Source organism: Cryptomeria japonica, chromosome 10, assembly GCF_030272615.1.
Source record: "Cryptomeria japonica chromosome 10, Sugi_1.0, whole genome shotgun sequence".
Classification (NCBI taxonomy): domain Eukaryota; kingdom Viridiplantae; phylum Streptophyta; class Pinopsida; order Cupressales; family Cupressaceae; genus Cryptomeria; species Cryptomeria japonica.
Genome location: NC_081414.1, coordinates 452272185 through 452298551, shown reverse-complemented (window position 1 = coordinate 452298551; position 26367 = coordinate 452272185). Strand labels below are relative to the sequence as shown.

Below are 26367 nucleotides of genomic sequence, written 5' to 3'. Positions count from 1 at the left end.
ATTGGGAGTTGGGGCTCACAAATTTCAGAAGTGGGAGTTGGTGCTTCCAATGGGTAGGTGCTCACAAAATTAGATCTGGGAGTTGGTGCTTCCAGTGGGTTGGTGCTCACAAACAGTGTTAGGGGTTGGTGCCTCTAGTAGGTTGGTGCCTACAAATATTGTAAAAGAAGAAATATATAAAAGAATTGATTTACCATGGTTTTCTCCTGTAAGGGTTTCCACGTATATATCTTGTGTTGTATTTGTGTTCATATTATTTAGTTCACATATGAATGATTGGTGTGCAATGAATATGTTAATGAGATAAGTTATATACTTGTGATTGAAGTTGAAAAAGTTTAAATTGGTTGTTATATTGATTCACCCCCCCTCTCAGTATAACCGTGTGCTCTTTAGGGTACAATACTTTTCATCCTAAATCGGATCTACTCTGAGTCAAATCATTTGTAAATTGGGTAAAGTTCTCTCTAGGATTTTCGGATAACCATATGCATGTTGGCATATTCCATCATTTTAAATATGTATGTTAGCATATTCCATCATTTTACCCATATATTTGATTTGTTATTAGTTTGTCTGTTTTTGAATTTGTGTGCATAATTTGTTATTTGGTTGAACCTGTGAGTGCTATTAGAGCACACGGTTACCATTATTCAGCCTATGCAGTTGTAGATCATATTGGCATCTGATATGACAAAATATTATGCTTCATTTTCTCTGATATGGTATCAGAGCAGGTTCATTTTCTGCACCTATGGTAATGAGAGAATATTTGTATCTTAAACGCCCCGGATACTGCAGTGCATAACAGCTAATGATGGCAATTGTTACATGCTGTTTTTTCCAAGCCATTTGTTATATGTGAAAAGGGGTGCATTTATTGTGGAGATTGCTATTATTATTCCCAGGATGGTGCAGCGGAAGTGGTGAGTTTTTCTTGATTCCTCTTGGGTGTCGCCCATTTTTCCTCCCCTAAGCAAGTGATGTTCCTCCATAGAGGAGATCCTTGCTTGATTCGCTGTGTGAAAGATTGAACCGTTGCAAGAAAACAATTCAGCGAGAAAGGCATTGAGAGAAGAGGATAATAGGTTGTGTATTTGTAGGGGGTGTGCATTCATTTTTGATAATATCTTTTGCATTGGTTAGTATTGGCCCACACTTCTCCTTTAATATAAAGAGATAGAGGAACAATGAATAATTTCTGCTAAGATAAATAATCTATTGGTGCTCATGAACCAGGTGTACTTAGAATCCATTGTTCCTGCAAACTTTGCATCTTTTAAAGTTTTTCCTTCTTGATTACTACTGTTTTGAGGCAGGAATGCAACAAGAGAATTTAAAAGTCGATTATTATTTGTTGCATTGTGTTAAAAGTCGATTATTATTTGTTGCATTGTGTTCTTGTCTTTTAAGCCTAAACTGCCTTTGTACAAATTTATTGAGCAAAACTTTTCTCAAGTATTGAGCCTTTGCTGAAGTGATAATTCAATATTTACAAAGGAGATGAAAACTCCTTAAATAGAGTACAAGCTATGTTTCTATAAAAGAAACGATCGAGAACGAAAGATAGAAAGGAAACTTCCTAAAACTAACTAGATGGCAGAAGACAAAAAGGGAACTTCATAAAACTAACTAGATGGTGGAAGACAGAAAGGAAACTTCCTAAAACTAACTAGATGACCATTACATTATTACTAATATCCTCCACTTACTATAATATCCTCTTTTAATGGTCATTCTATTAACTACCCTACAAAAGACTTAACATAATCTGTAGGTCATTTGACCACGAATGCATAGAAGGCTGACTCCTCTTCAAAACACTTTGCAACATGAGCCTGTTGTTGAGACCCTCCTTGGTTGTACTTTTGATCAGCCAATTGCTTTCTGCAGAACTTCTGTATATGGCCAAGTTTATCACGATCCTTCTAGCATGATGTTGGATAACAAAGCTATCCCTCTCGCTATCCAGAGAGACGAAAAACGAGATAAAAATTAGCTCCAACAACAAACTTTGAAATTTTATTGATAAAAAAATTGGCAAAAAACAGAAACCCATGCAAAAATTCTGAAAATCCACAATTTTGCCAAAAAATCGTCAAAAGAAAACCAGGTCAAAGATCCTCCACTGCTTTAGAAAAACATCCACGATTTTGTAAGAAAATTGTCAAAAACTTTTGCAGAAGAATACCGTTCGCCCTAGAAACCCTAGGTGCGACCCAAAACAAGATGCAAGAAACCACAATTTTATCCAAAAATTGTCAAAAGAAGCACCACGATTTTGTGGGAAAATCATCAAACCTTGCTGGAACAAATCCCTAGGCATTGCTTAGAAAATGAAAAACATTTGATTTGTCAAAAACTAGGCAAAGATGGTGCTAGCAGAAATCTCACACAGTTTTTGTGAAAAATTGGTAAAAACCTTAGTTTTGTGAAAAAACGGTAAACAACCTTTGTTTTTTGAAAAAATGGTAAAAACCCATGATTTTTAATAAAAAATTTGATCAAAAACATATTCAGAAAATTTCTCACAAAAAAATCAGGGAAAACCACGTTTCAAAAAACTTTTGGAAATAAATTCTAGGTAATGAAACCATGAATTAAAAATTCGTCAAACACCTCTGCTCTGATTACAAAGGAGATGAAAACTCCTTAAATAGAGAGTATAAGCGATGTTTCTATAAAAGAAACGATGGAGAATGAAAGTTAGAGAGGATAGTTCCTAAAACTAACTAGATGACCATTACACGCTATATTTTACAATATTACTATAATATCTGCAGCAATTAGTATTAAATATTAATTTATTATTTGGGTCACATTTCGTGGAAATATTATGCTCATCGCTGGTCACTAACAAATTGTTTCCATTTGTATTTTCAAAATATTGGAATGATAGATAATTTTCATTAATTGTTCCATTTCACTTGAATAATATGTTAATTTTAGTGATCAGATTTAGATATAACTCAGAAATAATACAAAGCAATCACACAAAAGAGACAAGACACCAAGAATACCTTGGGAAAACCTCCCTCTTGGAGGAAAAACCCAGCAACAATAATTCAGATCAAAGTATTTATAATCAGCAGAATACAATTACAAGTTCACTCACTTAGAGTAGCATAGATTCAACTTATCTGATCTGGACTATAGGCGATCATTTAGGAGCAGAATTAAATCAATATGAATGCCCAGCACATAGACAATCTTCAAGGTAACACCTTTGCCCAGTTCTTTAGTATTCGCATATGAGACAAGGCAGATCGCAGCACATCAATAACACCTTCGCCCAGTTCTGGAGTATTCGCATATGAGACAAGGCAGATCGCAACACATCAAACAGCAGTTTGCTAACTTCAAGGAGATTCCCCAATGATGATTAATTGAAGTCGCTGAAGAAGTTTGTTAATGCAGATTGCTGATTGGTAGAGACAAATTCGTTGATGATAATGGAATGCTTGTGTATTGAATGTGTAGATTGAGTCTTGTTATATACAAGACTCAATCTCTCTTTCATGAGTTGGCTGGGCCTATAAGGCTGACTTGTAAATATTATTTTTTTATTTATTTCCTTGCTTTTGGCGCCACCTTTTAATTAACAAATTGGGGCCACACTTTACATAACATTGATTTAGGGCCCAATTTAAAATTACAATAGCTAATCGCTCACATATTACTTAAATTTTAATTGCCAAAGGCAACATTAAAATTTAGCATAGTAGAATCCGATACTAGCTAGATATTTCAACATAATATCCATTCAGGTTTCTTTTTATATGCCCAAATCTTTGAGAGGATGAGAACCAATACAAAAGAGGTTATGTAAACATAATGATTCTTAGAAGTGTTCTTGACAAATGGTTTTGCAATTGTTCTTAAGCAGCCAATATAATCCATATTGTCTCCTTGTATATGAGAAAAAAATAGCAAACTGATGCATACCTTGTGCAGTTGATATCCGTTCCCAAGGTCAAATTACCAGATTGCCGTATACTCTTTGTAGTTGCCACTTATATCACTGCACAAAATTTAAAATCCTAACTCAACTTAGACAATCTTGTATTGCTTCCTCTTGATGCTATTCCTAGATGGAAATATTCACATTCTACTCTACTATTATGTTCCAGCATGCATTACTGGCATTATCATGTTTTTCATGAATAGATTAGATTGCTTGCATCATCATCAACATTAGAAGTAGATCACAAGTTTTGGAACCTTTTGTTCTATTTCAAACAACTCTCAAATAGCTTCAACTTGGCTATGTTTTAAGGTGTTATTCTTATTCATATATATCCTCTCCTCTACGGCATATTGCTGGTCCGAGTGACGAGAAATAGGATCAGAAAGCATCTTATTTTGCTAGAAAGATGGCAAGTAGTTCTCCAAAGTTTTTACATGAATGTAGTCAATGATTCCACTACACGACCCCAAAATGATGTTGATGCAAGGAAAATTTGATCAAGATGATAGGAAGGCCAAATTGATCATAATGTTCAACGTGCCCGATGAAGTTCAGCCTTTCATTCGAGACATGTCCACAACTAAAGATGCATGGGACAAGCTTAGGACAATATATGAGGCGAAGAATCAAAATTAGATCCTCAATTTGTAGAGTCGGATACATAGCTTGTAGATGAAAAATAGAGAACAATTAGAATCCTTTCTCAAAAGGATTGCTAAGTTGAGAGCTTCTCTACAAGCATGAAGAGAAACATTTGAAGATGTAGTTCTAATGCCTATTGTGTTGTGAGCTTTGCTGTCTAGATACAAAGTGTTTGTGACAACTTTGAATACCATGGCCCATAGAGCAAACACTCACTTTTGAGAAGCTTGTGAACGTACTTTAAAAATAAGAAACTCTAACCCAGAATCAGGTGAGGATGATCATGCAATGACTACCCGTCATAAAGGCAAAATGCCTATGAAGCAGTTTGGTGGACCAATCAAATTTGGTAATTCATCTCGATTTCAGAGTAAGTGTCCAATATGTAAAAGGATTGGACATGATGTGAAAAATTGTTGGTACAACTCCTCGTCCAAAGGATCATTCAACAATAAATCGCACAAAGAAGCCATTTCAAAGTGGCAATACACAATGGGAGCAGAAGAACAAATAGAAACAACATGGCAATGTTGCTGAAGCGGAAGAGTCTCCAAAAGAGGATTACATGTTTTCAGCCCACACTTTAGAAGATAGTTCACAATCAACCTCAATTTGGTATGTGGACTCGAGTGCTACAAAGCACATCATAGTGAAGCATTGGAATCAAAGCCTTGGAAAGAGGCTATGGATATAGAGTATTGATTTCTAATAAGAAACATGACGTGGGAGCTTGTTGATCTACCACCTAGTAAGAAAGCAATTGGATGTTAATGGATGTTCAAGACTAAATATAAGGCAGATGGTAGTATAGATAAACAGAAAGCTAGACTTGTGGCTAAGGGATATGCCCAAAAAGAAGGGATTGATTTTTGAGGTAACATTTGCTCCCTGAATAAAAATAAAACAATTAGAATGATTTTTGCTTTAGCTGTTCAATTTGGATGTAAATTGTATCAAATGAATTTAAAAAGTGCATTTCTCAATGGAGACCTTAAGGAGGAGGTCTATATGATCCAACAAGAGGGATACATTGCACTTGGTAGAGAAGAAAAGGTATGCAAACTTGTTAAGTCCTTATATGGTCTCAAACAAGCTCCTAGAGCTCGGTATATTAAAATTGATGAACATTTCCTGAAACATGAGTTTAGTAGGCATCCATATGATCCAAATCTTTACCTTAAGGAACAAAGGGGGGAGATTGTGATTATAAATGTATTTGTTGAGGACGTAGTTATTAGAGGCAGTGCAAAAATAATGGTTGAAATTACCATGAATGGTCTCACGAAGGCATTTGATATGACAGATCTCAGGCTATTGCACTGTTTAGGCTGAGAGGTATGGCAAACTAATAATCATATCTTTGTATCTCAAAGAAAATATGCCAAGACATTGCTCAATAAGTTTAGAATGATCGATTCCAAAACTATGTCTACACCCATGGAGTTGTCCGTTTCTAATCCATCTCCTCATGTAAATGCAACTCTCTATCAACAAATGATTGGAGATTTGATTTACTTGACATACACTAGACCAAATATTAGTTTTTTTGTTAATTATCTTTCATGATTCATAAAAGAACCAAGGATATGTCATTGGAAAGCAGCAAAACGGGTCCTAAGGTATATACATGGTACAATGAATCATGGTTTGGAATATAGTAGGAATAATCATTCTTATTGATAGGATACACAAATGCAGATTTAGTAGGTTTTGTTGATGATAGGAAATCCACATCTAGATCTGTTTTCTTCTTATATTTAGGACCTATTTCTTGGGGAAGTAAGAAACAAGCCGTAGTTTCGCGTTCCTCAAGAGAAGCGGAACATCATGTAGCAAGTGTAGCAGTTTGGCTATGTCACATATTAGAAGGATTGGTGGTACCATAGAAACAACCTTTTGTCCTCTATTGTGACAATCAAAGTGTTTGTAATGTCCCCTTCTCCGCAGTGCTTAGTTCAGCTGGCCGTCAGCCTATTTCAGAGGCTCGTAGGCTAGTCGGGAGCATAAATTAGGGTTTCCTATTTTCTAGGAGGATTCTTTGGTGTTTTGAGGGGGTGTATGTGGGAGTTTGACAATTTGGATTCTGGATTCCTTTTAGGTTTTTGGAGAGCTTCAAGATGGTCTGACATGTATCTACATCGGGTGACTATTTTTGGACTTACTATTTTTAGTAAGTGTGACGACTGCTCAGAATGTGGTTAAAATAACTTTGGAAACACTTACTATTTTAGTAGTATGCTATTTTTAGTAAGTAATATATTTAGCAGGATGTCAGCAGGTCTGTTTAGATGGCTATTTTCGACAGGTCACTTTGAGCAGTTGGTCTTCCAAGCATTTTTTGGTGCTATTCTTGGCAAGGGTTCTTCAGCTTAGTTCAGTGACTATTTCTTGCAGGGCAATTCTCTCAGCTTGTTTCCACATATCCTTGGAGCTTGTTTTGACAGGTTCAGTATTTGATGAAAAATGGTGTTTTAAATTAAATTATAACTTAAGGCAAAGGTTGGATGATTTATTTTAAAGGGATTGCTTAAGTTATATTGATATCTAAGTCATTTCCTTAATTATATATTGGGCGATTTATTGTTGAGGAAAAATACTTTATAAAGTGAAATATTAATAAGGCAAGATGGACGCCTTATGGAGAAAGAAGTTAATTTTATAATATATTTCACTTATCTACCTTGGATGCCACATTATGATTTTATTGTCATTTTTATAAAGTATATTTGCTCCTATGAGAAGGTCGATTTGGAGAAAGGAGAAATGAAATGTAGTTTCAAAATAATATGATGTGAATGTGCATTTGGGTTTGGTGTTCATTTGGAGGGCATGTGAATTTGAATTTGGAGACACAAAGTCTATAAATAAGAGTGTTGGGCTCTTGTTTTTGGTATCCAAGAATTTTATAATGAAATGCTGCCGAAATGCAGAGTGAAAGCTTCAGGGAACGCTTACCTCCTAGCCATAGCTTGATTTCTTGCTTGCAATACAACGACTAGTCGAGCCAGAGATTGCTCTTCATTTAGAGGAGTGGATTGAAGATAATGTCGCGGATTTATATATTAGATTTCTGATTTTTGGGAGTGCTGTAGTGTGTTCTTGTTGCTAGTCGCGGAGTGTGCTGAAGTGGATTTTGGGTCGCAGGTCTGAGTGTGTCATTCTTCTCGTTCTGGGTATTTCATCTATCTTTCTTTATGGTTTAGATGATTCATTTTGCAAGTTTATAGAGCTTAAAATGGTGTTTTGGATTTTATTTTTGCAAAATCGTACCTTAGTTGGCCGTACCATGCGGCTGAGCACTTTGGATTGCGTGCATAAATTATTGGGGTCGGTTTGCCATGTTTTGTTGTCCTAGGAATGATCGCCTACCTCCTAGTGATCATTTGCTTTCAGTTTCGTGTCATTTGGTTAAGAATTGGGTGAGTTGCGAGTGTTTTAGTGGTATTTGGTGTTGCTGGTCTGTGTGTTTTCAGCGTGCGAGGAGTATATCGGAATTAGAGTTTTTTTGTGTTTGGAGTTGGTTTTGGGGTGTGTGAGTTCATTGGTGTGAAGAGAAAGGACTTGGTTTCATTTTCAGCTGTTGGTCATGTTATTGCACTTGGTTCATCACTCTTATATGCTATGATTCATATTGTAATGTTGGTAGTAGTACTAGCAGCAGTTTCTATTGTTCTTACTTGTTCCACTACATAAGTGCAAGAGGCTGGCCTTGCCGCCTATCTTTAGAATTGTGATTTCGCTCAATAAACCAAGTCTTTTGTGGTAAGTGTCATCTTCTGACCCTAAGGATTGAGTTGTCAGTCTAGATTTTGACCTTTGGAGTGATGAAATGCCTAAGTATGGAATGGATTTTAAAGAGCATAAAGCCTTGACAGTTGTCGTCAAGTTGAGAATTAGGGTTTTCAAAGTATCATCAAAGTGCATTGAGTTTATTGATTATCCTTTGAACTTTGCATTTTGTTATGATTTTATTGATACTTTTAAGATTACAATGTTTTCTTGTCCTTTTAGGATTGATGCGAAAACAAGACTTTGGATGCTGAGAAGAGGACTTTGTTGAGTGGATGATATCATCGTCCAAGGAAGAGAATGCAATGGTTGAACAAGGAATTCACTACTAGAAGGATGAGCTGATGGAAATTTGACTAAGTGTTTAGAGGTCTATATGAAGGAATGAAATTGAATAGGCAAAATTTGGCTAAGTATGGGAAACATCCTTCACAGAGGTGGATTTGCGCTCATGATAGAAATTCCTCCTCCACCCCTAAATTGCACCCAAGGAAGCAGTTTAGTATATCAACACGAATTTGTCCCCAAGGATAAATTCCTCATCAGGGTCTTATTTGCACTTTGAGAGTCAATTCAAGGCAGGTTGTAGGAATTTCTTCCAAAGCAAGGAAAAAAAATCCTTCATGGGGCTTGGTGGTGGTGTTTTTCGATGCTTCTGGCAGACGTTTCTATTTTTAGCAAGTTTCAACACGTCTCAGTTTTGGCTAATTTGGAGTTTGGACACTATTTTTAGCAATGACTATTTTTAGTAAATTTCACTGTCTCCGTTTGGCTTAATTTTTAGCACTTACTATTTTTAGTAGTTTTTATTTTTAGTAAGTCTACTTTTGGCAACAGGTGAGCATTGACTGCAAATAAAACTAAAATATCTAGATCCAAGTCCGACAGAATGAATGAATGGTCCAAGACAGCGAAATTTTGATTAAGGCATGGAAAAATTCTCCTCCACCCCCAAAGTGCACCAAGGAAGCCTCCTAGAGCACAAATCTTGAGGAGGGAAGGATTCTTTCTCAATTAAAAAATCCTCCTCCACCTCGAAAGTGTGCCAAGGAAGTCTCCTAGAGTACAAATCTCAAGGAGGGAAGGATTCTTCCTAATTCAAATATCCTCCATGGGTAGAAGGATTCTTCCTCAAGTCCAAAATTTCTCCTTTAGGGTCAAAGTGCACCCATGCACTCAAATGGCATAAAGTATGGAGAAATTCCTTGATCCCCTCGAAAATGCGCCCACCTCTCAAATGGCATGAAATGATCAAAATCTCATTACGTGTGGAGAAATTCCTTCTCCCAAGCTCAAGTGCACTCATGAGCGCAATTCCACCATGTGCAAGGATTTTGTCACAAGGACAAATCCTCCTGCAATGCCCAAGTGCGTTCTTTGGCATAAATCCTCTCCTCTACCAAGGATAAATGTCAAAGAATAAGAATCCCTTCCCATGTGTAGAATGCGCCCATGGAAGAGAGGTGACTGGATACATAAAATTGAAGTCCCTAAGGAGATATTTTGATAAAAAAAAGGCATTCTTGACAAGTCAGAAAATGGTAAAACATCAAGGATTCATCTATCCAATCCAAAGACAACATTAGGACATCAGGAAGCATGGATACCCAGGGTGAAGAAGTTTAATTCAAGACAATCTAGTTCAAGGCATTCAAGGTTCAAGACCTCAAGGCTCAAAGTTCAAGTACAAATGTAGAAGGAAGAATTTCCTTTGGAAATCCAAAATCAAAAGTTAGAAAGTTCAAGTGTGAAAAATTTCAAGAATGACAAAATCGTTGACAAGGGAGTCCAATCCATTTCAAGAAGGTGAATTCCCAAGCAAGTACATGGAAGGAAGAAGATGATCAAGGAGAGATAGTTTCAAAAAAGTTAATCAAAGTTAGAACCTTGATCACAAAATGATGCAATTTGAGAATATTGCCCGTGATGAGTTACCGACCCTACATGGCACCTAGCATGCTGATGTGGCGCCTACTAATCTTCATTGGCCAATCACGTGTTTCCAAGTTGACATGACCAGATTCAATGAACTAGATTTATCTAAGAGAGCTTCTAGAAGGTGCTGATAATATTTATTATTGGTTTATATTCGAAAGAAGGACAAGTGTCCCTAAATGTAATTTTCTCTTTGGTCGACTTGGCCCCACTTTTTAATGCCATAGAAGCTATTGTTATTAAAACCCTAATTAGGGTTTCATCTTGTAATCTTGACCCTTGATTTCAAATCAATCTTGGCCATTCATTGTGGGAGGAGCTCTATAAAAGGCCCCGCCTTCTCATTTGTAATTCATAGTTAGCTCATTAGAAGTAGAGAGCTCTTGCTCCTTAGAGTAGAAGTAGAGTAGGAGGAGGAGAAGACATTGTTGCATGACTTGGAGAAATAAAACTTGATTACATTGAAGTTATGGTGGATTCTTGTCTATTTCAACTTGTTGCATTGTGTTCCTTTGATTTCTCAAACTGTTAGAAGTGCATTGATGTTAATGGAGAATGTGACAATGTTTGATGAATTTCAATGGTTCATACTTTTTGAACTTAGATGATTTCTATTTGTAGTGTAAAGTTAGCCTGAGCCTTTTTTTATATGGATGCTTAACATTGTTCATTGAATGTACATTGTTTTTTAGGATGGTGTTCATTATGATATGAAAATCCTTTGCATAACCCTTGGAAGATTGCACCGGTCCTGTGGAGTTGCTGCTGAGCTTGGTGAAGTAGAAGTTGGTTTATTTGGAATTCGTCCATTAGAGCACTATCCATTAATATCATTGTCCTTAAGATTAGAATTAAGTTTCTCTAACCCTTCCCCCTTCTAATTTCAGTTCATTCCAGTTTAGTTTGTTCGAAGCAAAAGCATCACATAATTGCTATATCCAATGATGAAGTTTTAGCCATAGCATTGAGAAGTGAAAGAACGATCCAAACATAAGTTCCTTTGTGTTACCAGCATATCAGATCAAGCCAAACAAGCTCATATCCAACATAAAGTTGCATGTTCGCAGTAGGAACCTTGGAGTTGCCTCTATGATTGTCACAATCTTAGCATACGAGGGGTCTTTTCTCAAGAGAGGATAGAGTGTCCTTTGGCACTTTATTTTGTTTTGGTGTGGTCTTAAAACACCCATCAACAGGAATGTTGGCATATTCCATCATTTTAACCATGTGTTTGATTTGTTATTATTTTGTTTGGTTTGGCTTGAACACGTGTCCATAATTTGTTATTTGGTTGAACTTGTGAGTACTATTTTAGAGGACATGGTTAACATTATTCAGCCTATATATTTGTAGATCATAATGGCACATGATATGGGAAAATATTATGATTCATTTTCTCTGATAATGTACCCCATGTATGCGCCGTCCCATCTAGATGCTACAAGGCAACTTTTAGCTGCTTCTTGGGGTTAGAAGCTTGCTGTACATTGAGTGCTGGCTGGATTTCACTAAACTCAGTGAACACCTCTATTTCTTTTCCAATATTGTACTCTGTGATCTTCATTAGCAGATTAAAGGAGAACCTTCAACCACCTCTTCCTTTGGCTCCTCATCTTGGGTATAAGGAAACTCCACAAGGGTTGTTAACATTGCCTTTGCTGAACTCAAGAAGTGAACTTATATAGTCTCAAATAGCTGGCTCTAAATCCTTTGGCCTCTTTCCTGGCGAGATCAGCTCCTTAATATTGGATTTGATTTCTGCGAGCTACCTTTTATATTTTCTTTTTTTACAATTTAAAGTTAGTTTTTAGGTAAACACCCTGTGCATTTTGGTAGTGGCAGCAAAAACAAACTGAAGCTCTGAAACCACTTGGTACACTCTTAAATTATTCGTAGAAAAGTAAATACAGATAGTATTAAATGTTTTCTTGATGACAAACCATGTTGTTGGTTTTACCTCTATATGTTAATCATTTTAGAATCTGTCTTTGCAATTTATTTGGAATCTTGTCTTGCATATGTTAAAAGGGGGCACCTGCTCATACAAAAGTACTTATTAGTCAGAAAGGAAGCTTTAATTAACTCATTCCTTAGTCCTTATTATCAAAGGTACTTGAAACATAAACAACAATGCCAAGATTATAGACTTAGTGCAAAAATCCTATGACACAAAGCTAATAATATGTTGTGCTTAGGTCCACAACAACCTCACACAAAATGCAGAACTAATTATGTTGATATTGTTCATTGGGCCTATTTGTACTACATCAACCGTAAGCTGTCATATTAAATGCACATATATATCTAAATGATTTATTTGGGGATTATCCACTCTTACAAGGTTCGTCTCCTAGATCTATATCTAGATTTACTTTTAGTTTTTAATTTTTCATCTTTAATTGCTGAGGGTCATTTTAGAACTGATGTTACGACTTACTTTTCTTTTGAGCCCCATCGAACCACTTTTAAGTATTTGCAGACATTAATATGAATTTTTGTTTCTTATTTATGCAGATTCCACTCCATGGTTTTGAATTAATAAAAAATTCAACTTACTATTTTGAATTTTCTAGTAAACCTTGATTTGAAACATTGAATGTTTTGATTTTTTATTTCAACTGTAGTAAATGAGGAAAGAAGGGCATCATGACATGGTAAGAGCCTATCCAAATATTGGTCATTAGATGTGATTGGCAATAGTATGTAAAAATCATCAACAAATTTACAAATGTAGATAGAGAAAATTATGTATGACATTGCATCATTTTGTTGCCATTCCAGTAGTGATAACTATTTATCACAGTAGAGCTTTTATATTTGAAATTTGTTCACTCTGGACACCAAAATTTTTAATATTCAATCAAGCTATTTAACAGATTATCGCCTCGCTCTGTGTGATAAAATTGTGATGAACTACTATAAACTATATGCATTTTTTAATAAACTAGCCATGTATGTACAAAATTTTCTGGCATTTTTTAAATGCTTCACAGAATGTTTTCTTCTTATAGTTGCATTTTAGCTTGTACAAAATTTTGTGGCATTTCTTAAATGCTTTAAAACATATCTCCTTCTTAGAGTTATATTTTAGCTTCAAGAGATTTAGATGGTGTCAGAAATGATTTTTTTTTTTTTTTTTTGTGTTGTCCATGTAATGCTTATCAATACCATATTCTACTGTCCTTATGGACTTCCGTCCTCTTTATTTGGTTATTGAAATCAGCATTATATCTCTTCCATTGAACAAACTTTCAAGATTTTAGGGTTTTAAAATTCTCAAATCTTTATTATCTTACATTATCCCGGATAGCATCATGTATAAATTTTTTTGGACTGTATTAAATGCAACAGATGTTATTGTATAAGATCTTAATGTGATGTCTAAACCTTGCAGTAATTTGTTGATAGAAAAGAATCAATTTTATATGTTAGCCAATTTTTTTTAAGATCAAACGTTAAAATAGTCATGTTAAACATTCTTACTTTGGATGTAAAGCTTCTTCACGATAGATTGTTCAAATTTTAACCAACTCTATTTTGGATTCTTTGATTAAGACCAAGAGAATTGATATTCTAGGGCTAACTAGATTTATTATAGGATTTGCTGGAAATAGGTGATAATCCTTTCTATAATACCATCTTTGCATGTTTAATTTTTGATGGCCATATTTGTATTATTGTATGCTCATTTGTTATGTGTTTGTACTTTAGGTTGTTCTAAAGCATCTAAAGGATGACGGTTCATCATCAAAGGAGAACTCAATTGACAATTCCTTGATGGCACAGGTGGGCACACACCATTTAATCAAATTATTTTAAGATGTTGTGGCTGTAGGTGTGGTAGGCTTGCAATTTCCATCTCATTGTTGTTTTAATTTTTTGCCATCACATATCAATAATTGCACATAAGATAGGATTGGATATGAAATGCAACTTTATTGATTTACTGTGTGGTTTATATTCAGAATTATGGTACAGGGAGTATATGACAATACCTTAGAGCTACCATCCCAAGCCTAGATCTTCTTGCATATAGACTGGTCAATTTAGAGTTGATAGATGATAATCACCTCAATATTGGACTACACTAACCGAGACATAATTAAGTACATTACTCATGCTAAGGCATGCATCGAGACAAATTCATGGTTGATTCTAACTACAATATATAGCAATCGAATGCTACAATTCTAATTACATCTATCCCCCTCTCTTGAAATATGTGTGCGTTTGTAAGCACCCAAAAATTTCACAATGCAACATATCAGTCCAATGATGATTGCTGAAACAAACTTTCATACAATTAAAGAGATACAATGGTAAAGGGGATACAAAGAAATTCTCTTTGTTTGAGGGACTGAGTAGAAAGTGTTGATGCGTGTTTTTGCATGGACCTGGGCTGTTCCCTCTTGAAAAGGAATGAATTTCTATAGGTGTTGGGTTTTGGGTTAAGGCATGTTTTTTGGTACCTGCCAAATCAAATGGGGGTTTGGGGCAACACCCCCAATGGGGTCAAGGGGCAGCGCCCCTTGTAGGGTCCCGGGGCAGCACCCAAGGCGTGCTCCCTGCCCCCGCCGCCAACACCAAATTACAACCTTCAAACCCACACGAAACTCCATGGCGTGCATCAATTTTCTGCTTTTTTAAGACGTCATTTAAGGCCAATGAAGTCAAAATTCTGATCAAGGTGCATTCTCCCGTACGGGTATTGTGTTTTCTGACTTGTTTTCCTTCCATATGGGCTTATCCTCCTTGCGTATAGACTTGTTCTTTCGTATAGGCTTGTGCTTCTCTCTTGGTTGTACGATGCATAGGTGTGTGGCTTGAGACTCCCTTCATCCAACTCAAAGCTGATGCCTTCAAGTTTTTGATATACTGCTTCATTGACCGTACGGTATTCCTCCTGTGGTCTGTACGGATTTCTCTTGGTTGCCGTACGGCCTCCGCCTTAGGTTGTCGTACCTGTAGCGTGGTCGAACGACCTCTCCTTGATTGCATCTCTGTATACCGTACGATGCCTCTTGTACAATGTCCGTACGACTTCCATCTATGTCATACAATGCCTCTTGTGCCATATACACTGTACGGTTTCACCGTACATCGTACATCGTTCTCTATGCAGTTTATGCCGTACGTCGTACGAGTCGAATGAATGGACTACGCCGTACGTAATGGGTGGATGAGCTACGCCGTACGGGTTGATTGAACGAGGTACGTCGTACTGGTGAGCTACGCTGTATGGAATGGTGCTCTGTTGTACGCCGTACGGACTCCTCGCCTTGATCTGCGCCTGTGTGTCGACCGTACTTGTTGACTGTACATTGTACGGTATTTCTGCTTCTTCACCTGCATCGTACGGATTCGACTTCTCCTGTGGTTGGATGGGAATGTTCCTTCCCTCTCTTGATTTTGTCTAGCTGTCAAGTCTGCTTCCCCAGCTCTCCCTTGACAGTACGGATCTCCAACACTCGTCTTCTCTAGTTTGTACGGTGTAGCTGGGGCTCTTAGCTTCGTGTGGTAACCTCATCATGTCAACGCAATCTGGACTCTTAGGAGCCAACTTGCTCTTGTCTGCTCTGAACCGTATGGCTAAATTACTTTCGGCTGATGTGAACCGCTTAGCGTATAGTATTAATTTTTTCGGGGCATCTCCACCAGGCTCTTCAACATCCAATTTTAGATCCTCGCCTTGTGAATCTTCTTCGTACACCTTAGATACTTCCCCATTCCCACTCGGCGGCCTCTGTTCATATGGTACAGGCTCACTTGGTAAATGTTCGTACAACCCAGACACACCAACGTCGGATGTGCACAGATGAATATCGTACGACGGACTTTGTACTTCCTCAATTTGGCCAATTTGTAGCATGTTACAGTTGGGGTGGAAAACTTCATAATCCTCCATCTTCCAGTGAAATAATCCATTAAGAGAACTCGTCTCATCCTCAGAGAAATCTTCTAGTTTGAGCACCCCTTCATCGTTGGGTTTCATGCCTTTCCTTCCTCCGTCCATACCTAATTCTCCACCCTCAGACTCAGAGTTCAAGGGTGCCAGTTTTTCACTCACCGCCTGGTTCCTGAAGTCAATGACGTGCTTCCTCCCGTCACTCTCGATCGAGAGTGTGTTTCGCTTCCAGTTATGATTCGCCTTGGCAGTAACCAACCATCCCCTCGCGAGGAGTGCATCATAGCCTTCTTCTATAACCAGATAACTACAAAGTCCAAGAAAAATTGTTGTGTCCCAATCATTACTTTTTGTGCCATCAATGTTCCCAATGACTGGATGTCATGCTGGTTGGCGGCCAAAGCTTCGACTTCCCCAGACATTTCCATGTGTCTTCTGACAGTACATTTACTCCCGAGCCTCCATCGACAATGGTGTTTGTCAACTTCTTCCCCATTATTTCCATCTCGACGACCGTTGGCTTCCTCCCGATGCTCACAGTCAACAACATTGGATCACTGAACTCATTCCCTTCGGCTGATGGTTTTCCCGTCAGTTCCTCCTTGTGTGACTTACATTGTTTTTGGAAGACTGTGTTGTCACTGACTGTGTTGGCAATTGCCATTCTCAGTTGCGACATAGTTTGAAGAAGGTCTGCCACCTTGATGGGTACGGTTGTTTGTAGCACCTGCCGGACTATGTTCTTCTCTGACTCCTGCAATGACATACTTGCAGTTCCATTGGAAGTTACTTGTTCCTTCACCAACACTTGTTCTACTTCGGCTTGTTCCTTTTCCGTACCAGAGTTTGAATACATTGCCTTCTTTGTTTGTGCTCTTGTGATTGCCAAAACTACGTCCTCTTGTTCCTCCACGTCCAACATATTATACACTTCTCATTTGGGCAGTTGGTGTGTTCATGGTCACCTGGTCCACACCATTTGCACAATACTTGTATGTTGTTTTTCCTGTTATGGCAGTCTCTCGCAAAGTGTCCCCATTCACTACATCGCTGGCACTGTATGATAGGACGACCTCTGGAGTCGTACTGTATTTGGTTTTGCCCTCGTTGATTTCCATAACCACTTGGCGATTCATTCTGTGATTTTGATGTGCTGGACTCTCCTTGTGTGAAGAGTACTTGTGTACTTCTCATCTTCAAATTGTACGGGCACTCCTTGATTGAATGCCCCAGCACTTCGCAAATTTCACAAAACATATTTCTAGGACAATTACCTTTCGTGTGCCCCTCCCTTTTGCACTCAATACACCATAGTTCATTACCTTCATTGCTGGTTCCTTTCTTAGCCTTCAATTCTTTCATCATTCTCAACATATCCCATCGAAGGGGTCGTATAGTTTTGGATTCTTCGTCATTGCTACCTTCGGTGCTCTCATCATCATCGGTCTTCCTCTTCTCTCGGGAGGAGGTTTTATTTTTACTCTCGATTTCCATCGCTCGATTGTACGCATTGGCATATGAGGACGGAGGCACTACTTTCATCTTCTTGTGCAGTGAGGGTATCAATCCCTCCGTGAACCACCTCTTCTTCAACTCGTCGGCTGGCTGGTTTTCCATCTTGTTCAACAGTTCTTTGAGCCTACGTTTGTAAGAGCGTACACTCTCATTTTTCCCTTGCTTAGTATTATAGATTTCCGTCACGATTTCATTATCATCCCTCAAGAGTTTGAAATCCTCTTGGAACACCCTCTTCAGATCACTCCATCTTGTCTTGTGCTGGGCGTCGAGGTCTGTGTACCAGTCAATGGCGATCCCCCGAAGGGTGGCGGGAAATGCCTTCAGCCAGTAGTCCTTGTCATCCTGGCCATTTGCCTCCCAAATGGTTATGCATGTTTTGCAATGCCATACCGGGTCCTCTGACCCGTCTCTCGTGAACTTCGGCAGTTTCTGCTTCTCCTGGGTGTTCAACATTATTTTCACTTGGAAGGTACATGTGTATTCGCCTTGTGTGCCGGACCTGGGTGGACTGTTTCGAACGCTACGTTTCGATGCTTTCCCTGCATTCTCGGCCACGCAGGCATCCTCTACACATCCACCTTCATCGTCCCCAACACTTCGAGTACTTCCAGGTGTGTCGGACCTGAGTGAATTGTTCGGACCGCTACGTTCCGGTGCTTTCCTTGCACTCTCAGACATGCGCGCGTCCTCTACACGTCCACCTCCAGCGTCCCAACACTCCGATTACTTCCAGGCTTCGACTCGTCTCTGTGCTACCTCCGGCCAAGGGTCGGCAGATCACCTAATCGCTTGGTCTTGACCACCCTGTGGCCTCTTCTCACCTTTGATGGGATCTACGGACATGAATCACTCAAGGCTGACCCAATTTCTTTTAAGGCAGCAGCGCCAAAATATTTGCTGGTACAACTGGTAAATTAAATACAGGAAATAATAATGTACATGACAATGCATACCAGACACGACAGAAAATACATCATTATTCACACATTCAATTATTACAGAGAAGAGACCAAAGATGGTTGGCCAAGGATTACACTAGATCCAACAATACCATCCCCCTTCCTTGATGGTACACGACATATTTAAAGGACCCGACGGTTGCCGAGAGGTACACAACTGTCAACCAACCGACACATAACCACTCGAGACTGACAACCCACTCAATACAATTAATTAATACCTTGTCGGATAACAAATATTATCAAACATAACAATAGGCAATTTATGCCGACAACAAAGCATACATTTAGTGTAACCTAGGGTCTATGCAAACTTGTTACCATTAGAAGGGGTCTTGGTGGTTTGGAACAAAGTGAGTTATATTTGCAATAAGTTCAAAATGACATTGAAAATTAAAACTATCTCAGATACAAAAAAGAGCGAAAGACAGGTTAGTGAAGGGAGAGAGAGATGGTAGGAAAAGACATCTTTAACACCAATCTCCTTTAATGCAGCCGATGCAGAGTTCTGATGGATTCATCTTGAAATATATTTTGAATTCATTGACCATCAACGTGTGTAAACAGGACACTTAGGATTCAGTTTGAAGCAAGATTAAAAGTAAGCACACAGATTTTGCAATAGAAAAAGTATGCCAATGGTATTTTACTACAAAATCCAGAAGATACAGAAATTACAGGGTTTATTGGTAATAAAAGACAGAACTATTTTCCCCTTTTTTTCAACATATATTTTTACAATTGAATTACAATTGTTGAATTGCCTTTTCTCAACTGCAGATTTAGCTATATTCGGTCACAGAATTCACTGCTAAACTCCTTGTTTATTACCTTATTGTTGGTGATGTCTAACAGTTCTATGATTTCTCTATTTAGTGGTCTTCAGTTTTTATGGGTTTCTGCCTTTGATCAGCAGCTCAAAATCCTGTTGTTCAATTTGCTGCCAGATTTATTTTCTTTGTTATATTGGGCAAAAGTATACAAATTTAGCTCAAATGAGCAGCTGATATTAGCTTGCAAAGAGCATAGTGCCAAAACATGCTTTCTCAACAACAGTTTACAGAGAGCATAGAAAACCGACTACCATACATTCAGACCACATGAGCCCAATACAAAAAGATTTAATCTCAGCAGATGCAAGTCTATTTTCCTTTCTTTTTTCTCTTGACAACTTCAGGGTTGTCTAAGATGGCCAAGAAAAGCTGAACCTTCTCCTCAGCAGATTTCAGTTTGAACTTTGAAGTCAACATACTCCTGCAGAAACCAATCTAGAGAAGCTCTGGTAGGAACACTAGGATTAGGTGAACACACCTCCTCAGTCCCTTTTTCTAAAGTATCTGGAGGGAGGCCATTTTCAGCATGCTTTAGAACAGGTCAGCCTTCATCATCATACTGCACATCAGAATATATACAACTTAATTCATTTAAAAAAATCAAGCATGCATTATCGATTCAAAGAAGAATGAAAACTATATGGAAACTCAGAACAAAACAAGAGCATTTGTAAGAAAGAAATGTAAAAAAAATAAAATAGAACAAAACAAGAGCATTTGTAAGAAAGAAATGTCTTGGAGTCCATGTTTTAGGTTTAGGGGGGACATTTTTGGTCATGTAGTCAATGTCAAAGGTCAAATTAGAATATTTTAAAAAAATTGAATTTCATTAGCTGGGCATTTGAAACAGGAAATTTTGTTGTGGGTATTCTCGAGTTCATCGTGGATAGACCCACAGTGTTGGAATGGGACCTTGGATGACCCCCAATGTGGATCAGATTTGGACCCTGTTTTTGGGCTAGACCAGACCCTAACGGCCAGGCCCCAGGGCTCAAACTGATAACACAACAAATAAAAGTACCCTCTGGACACAAAATCTAATCCCTCATTTTCTTAGACAATTCATAAGGGAAGGTGTAGAATAAAGTCTTGGCTAATGCTAGTGCAATGAGACAAGCATTTGTGTTTGTATAGCAAACCTATATGAGCACAAATAGGCACATACATTGAACTCTATATGGGGAAATCAATTCTATCCCACTGGGGTTGGGAATAGAGGCACTAGATAAGAAAGCATGTAATAACCCCCACACCCATGTTGTGTTATCTGATTCTTTAATCAAGATAGAAAGAGATAATAGTTTTCCAAGTCATCATATTCTTATACTTCCATGCCTTGTGCATGATTGAGATCCAATTGTTCTTTCTACAAGTCATGTGTTTATTCATTTTTAGGCTATAGTTCAAGGCCATTACATTTCTGGCATTAGCCTTAAAGCTCCTAAAAGTGTATTTCTTGTAAGGAGCTACTTGTTGTAAGGTTGTATGAATGCCTACCCAACATTTCAAGACATTGCACAATCCATAATTTGGGACCCATTTTTTCACTCATTGCTGTTGAAACAGAGTTGAGAAGAGGGGTGTTTGTAAATCGTTTGAACATTGGGTCCTGTGAATTCCACCATTATTGTTTTAGAGGGATCATAATTTTCCAACATTGAATTGTTTCCCTGTCAAGAATGTATCTAATCATATCATAGGAAGGCATAATTAAACTGAGTAAATGCTAATTCTAAATTGGGACTGTGTACTTTAATTTCTATGTGAGTGACACATTTGAACTAAAATTGTAGAGCACAATAATTTTTCTAGTTACTGCCGTCTGCTTAGAGGTTTGTGTACCCAGTATCCATTGTTACTGGTGCCAAAGAAATGGGACCTTTATAATTATCTTGGTTCCTCGTCCTACTCATTCTTCACTCTAACTTTATCCACACTGATGCTGAAGGTTTCATTCACTCTATTGTCCGTAGTCATTCCTTTAAGAGAACATTTGGAGTTACAAAGATTTACATACTCATAAGGACTGATTATCTTTATGCGAATGGGGAGAGGAAGGAGATGAATTTAAGATTGTAAAATGAAAGCTTTGATGGAACCACAGAGATTTAATAGTGATATTTGTTCGGGTAGGAAAAGTGAATAATAGAGACCGTTGGTACAAGTTTCCAAGCCAACCCCGAGGAAAACAGAATGGCCCAATGTGATGTCCCCTTCTAGTTGACATCTGTCAGCTGAGTAGATTAGCCTATCACTGACCCTCGTAGGCTGATGAGGTTGGGTAGAGGGTCCTCCAGAGTTTGATTCACCACCTTCAGAGCAAGCACTCCAAGTCTGGTCTTCGTTTGAGGTCTCCAGGACTCCGTTTGAGATACTTTCTATTTTTAGCAGTCCTGCTATTTATAGCCAGTAGGTTGGGCAAGGACAGATTATGTTTTGGCAGTCTCCAGTTCAAACGGCAGGCATTTCTGATGAATACTTAGAGAGATATTAATATTTAATTATTTTTAATTAAATATTAAATAGCGAACTTTAATGTTTTAATGTTTTAAAAAGTCACTTTAAGTTATAACTTAAGTGAGGGTCTATTTCTCATCAGATGGGGCCAGTTTTTATATTAAATGGAAGATGATTTATTTTTGACACTTCAATAGTCAAAAATAAATAATAAAAGTTAAAACATCATTAAAGGCCAAGTCGCACCTTTCTTGGGAATCGTGCCAACCCTAAATGGCGAAGATTAAAAAAGATTTTAGGTCTTCTTTTCATTATGCTAAGTTTTGATATTTTTGTTTGGAGCTCTGAGAGGAGTTTTGGCCTAGGGTTTCAGCAGAAGATTCTTCTGCAGTGATCAGAGGTATCGGTACAGGAAAACGTGGGATTCTTGTGCAATAGCATAAGAGGTTGTGAAATATCAGCTGATTTTGCTCTTTCAGTTGGTTTTATCCAGAAACCAAGATTGGATAGATTGGAAAGGGGTTTATTAATTTTTATGCAAAAGATTGATTGCAGCTGCAGAGTCAGAACAGAGGCAGGAATAAGTGTGTGACAGATGTGGGTTTTGTGCATGTATAGCTTGCTGATCTGCCGTACCTTTCTTCCTTGAAAGGGTACGATTTTTGCTGAGGAGGAGTCCAAAAATTCCGAAACAAATGCCAGAAGGGATGCCTTGCCAATGTCTTTCCATCGGGCTAACATGCGAGTATTTTGGGTCAGTTTAAAATAAATTGCAGCTTGCTGTCATAAAATCTGTGCATGACCAGCAATAGGAAAATAAGGGTTTTAACAGAATATACTGGTATTTATCAGTTCTTCTCTAGCTTGTTGTTATTTTTATTTGAGTATTAAATAAATGATGAACGGATGTAATGAGGGTTTGATCAGTGTTGTTGAATATAAATTGATTTCCAGCAAATACCATTAGTTGCTTTTTGTGCTTAAGATTGTCAAAATTCTATTTGCTGTCATTATTTGCAAAGAACACACTTGAAACGCAACAGGTTCAGCAAAACGTTAGTTGTCTCAGTTGAGGGCCTTTTGAGGTTCTTACAGTGGTATCAGAGCTAAATGCTGCCATCCTAAGGGTTTAGCAATTACATGTAGTCGCAGGAAACGGGTTCACATAGGTATTACACACGCAGCAGAGCCTTTCGTGAAGGAGAACAGAGTTTTAACAGGCAGTTAGATACCATGGGTGAAAGGCATACAGGCAGTCCAACCAGAGGTCACAGAGCTGAGGATGAGGAGACAAGAGAATTCTTTAGGACTATGGCCACTAGGCAGCAGCAGGTTGCTCAGGCTTTACATGCACTCACCACCATGATGGAGCGTATGAATCCTCCAAACCGAAACAATCAAGAACCAGAGGACAATAGGAGTGTAGCCAATATTCCTAGAGCTCATAGGGTAGCTACACACACAGTTGACAGGCCTTCAAGGCCTAATTTTTTGGCAGAAGAACCTGAGGATGTTGCCAGAGCTAAGGCAAAACCTGTCTTTGTTGATAATGTTATGATGGTACATGATGAGTGGAGTCTTCTTCCACCTGATGTGAGGCAGAATCTGAATTTTGATCAGTTCATGAGGCAAAAACGGGAGGTAGAGAGAAACAGGCAAGAGAGGAGGCCTCGTTCCCAACATAGAGATCTTGAGTTTGCCACAAGCAAGCTCACCCTACCTTATTATGATGGCAGCGGTGCAGTTACAGCTAGATCTTGGATCCATAAACTAGATACATACTTCACACTGAGACCCATGATTGAAAGGGATGCAATTAAGTTTGCAACCTTACACTTGGATAGTGCTGCACATGAGTGGTGGCATAATGGACTCATCACTCTCCAACATGATGAGATTACCACCTACCAGGAGTTCGCTGATTTGTTAGTTGAGAGGTTTGATAAGAAAGACCCTGAGTCATACTTCTGGGAGTTAGCACAGCTGAAACAAACAGGGAACTTGGAGGTGTATGTTTCAGAGTTTTTGAAGCTGTCATGCATGGTAAATAACATGTCAAATCAGCAATTAGTAGTGTTGTTTATAGAGGGACTCATGGAGCCTTTGAGAGGCTGGGTAAAGGCATTTGATCCCCCAACACTTCTACTCGCCATTAAAAAGGCACAAAGTATGGATGTGACAGCCACTCAAAATAAATTTGGGACAAAAGGATCAACATCTTTCAAAGATAATAGGAATTTCAGCAAAGGGAAAGAAAAATCAGACTTTAGAAATGATTACAAGCCAAAGCCAGCAGCCCCTCCCTTAGATCGGGAGACACTTAACGATTTAAGGCAAAAGAAACTTTGTTTTTATTGCAAAGGTCTATATGATGCCAACCATGACTATCCTTTGAGGCCTAAGGGCAAGGCAAACAGAGTAATGTGGGCATATTATGAAGATTCTGAATCTGATCATGAAGGTCAGCCTGCTGGTTATGAGAATTTAGAGGCTGAAGATGACACACAGGATCCTCCGAGACTCGACAAAATGGATGCAGGAGGTGATGAGCACCTTAAGGAGGCACTTCTCACGAGTATTCAGCAGGAAGGGTCATTTAGAATGAGAGGAGTACTTGCTGGTCAGAAAGTTATTACACTTCTGGATACCGGAGCCACACATAACTTTATTGATGCCAGGTTGGTGGAGAAGAGAGGAATCCAAACAGAGGAGTTTGAGGGCATTCGTGTGAGGGTGGCAGATGGTTACACTTTAAAGTGTAATAGGATGATCACACAACTCCCATTACGTGTAAACAATTATGAATTCAAGACTGATTTCTATGTGGTTCAGATGGGAGACACAGATTTGGTCCTTGGTATGAAGTGGTTGCATGAACTAGGCAAGTTTACACTTGACTTGTAGGAGATGGAGATGTCTTTCACCATTGATGAGAAAAAACATGTGCTGAAAGCGATTAAGGACAGCAATTTCAGAATGATTGCACTCAGGTGGATGGAGAGGCTTGTACGCCATGATCAGACTGAGTGGGCAGCAGAGTGTATGATCATGCCCATACAGGAGGATGCTCAAAAAGTTGAATATCATCCGGACATTCAGATACTGAGAACCAAACATAGCAAGGTTTTCAGTGACATACCATCAGGGAGGCCACCAGATAGGGGTTTTGAGCACATCATTGAGCTAGAGGAGGGAGCGAAGCCAGTAATGATTACTCCATATAGACATCCGAAGTGCTTGAAAGATGAAATAGAGAAAACCATACAGGAGCTTTTGGCCATGGGACATATTCGGCCTAGTAAGTCCCCCTTTGCTTCTTAAGTTGTTTTGGTGAAGAAGAAGGATGTCGCATTGCAGATGTGTATTGATTACAGGGTCCTTAATAAGCGAACGATCAAAAACAAATATCCCATCCCGCGTATTGATGAGCTCATAGATGAATTACGTGGGGCCTGTTATTTTTCAAAGATTGATTTGAGGTTAGGCTATCACCAGATCAGTGTTCGTGAGCAGGATATTGAGAAGACTGCTTTTCGTTGTCATTATGGACATTTTGAGTTTGTGGTTATGCCATTTGGGCTAACCAATGCTCCTGCTACTTTCCAGTCCACAATGAACAAAGTCTTCAGACATCAGTTGAGGAAATCAGTATTGGTGTTCTTTGATGATATACTGGTTTACAGTCGTACTTGGGAGGAGCACTTCAGTCACCTAGACACAGTTTTGAGCATTCTGAGCAGGGAGTCCTTGTATGCCAAGGAATCCAAATGTGACCTTGGAATGACTGAGTTATTGTACTTGGGCCATATTATCAGTGCAGAGGGAGTGCAGATGGATCCCGAGAAGATCTATGCTATTGTAGATTGGCCTACTCCAGTGAACCTCACTCAGTTGCGTGGGTTCTTGGGCCTATGTGGTTTCTACCGCCGTTTTGTTAACGGTTATTCGCGAAATGCGCACCTTTGACAGACTTGATGAAAAAGGGTGCCTTCTTATGGACTCCTGAGGCCCAAGATTGTTTTGAGAGGTTCAAGGAGCTCATGACTTCATGTCCAGTACTTGCTACACCTGACTTCTCGAAGTCATTTGAGTTACAATGTGATGCCTCTGGTGAGGGCATTGGGGCGGTGCTTATGCAGGACAAGCACCCTATTGCTTATGAGAGTAGGAAACTCCGTGGACCTGAGAGAATTTACAGCATTTATGATAAGGAAATGTTGGCCATAATGCATGCACTGGCCAAGTTTAGACAGTACTTAGTGGGCAGCAAGTTCTGCATTAAGATTGACCACAATAGTTTGAGACATTTCCTTGGGCAGCGTGACTTAAATGACAGGCAACAAAAGTGGGTCAGCAAATTTC

The 26367-nt window shown here is 38.6% G+C and overlaps 1 protein-coding gene across 3 annotated transcripts in view; it reads left to right on the top strand.

Moving 5' to 3' along the window:
- LOC131067529 (uncharacterized) overlaps positions 1-26367 on the top strand; it is a 126368-nt gene that overhangs the window by 49585 nt on the left and 50416 nt on the right. For 2 of the 3 annotated variants that reach the window (XM_058002565.2, XM_058002564.2), the window contains exon 3: positions 14045-14119. The exons of the other annotated variant lie outside the window; for it this stretch is intronic. In XM_058002565.2, coding sequence (XP_057858548.2) covers positions 14045-14119 — 75 coding nt within the window. The remainder of the gene's footprint in view (positions 1-14044; positions 14120-26367) is intronic. 3 annotated transcript variants of the gene reach the window in all.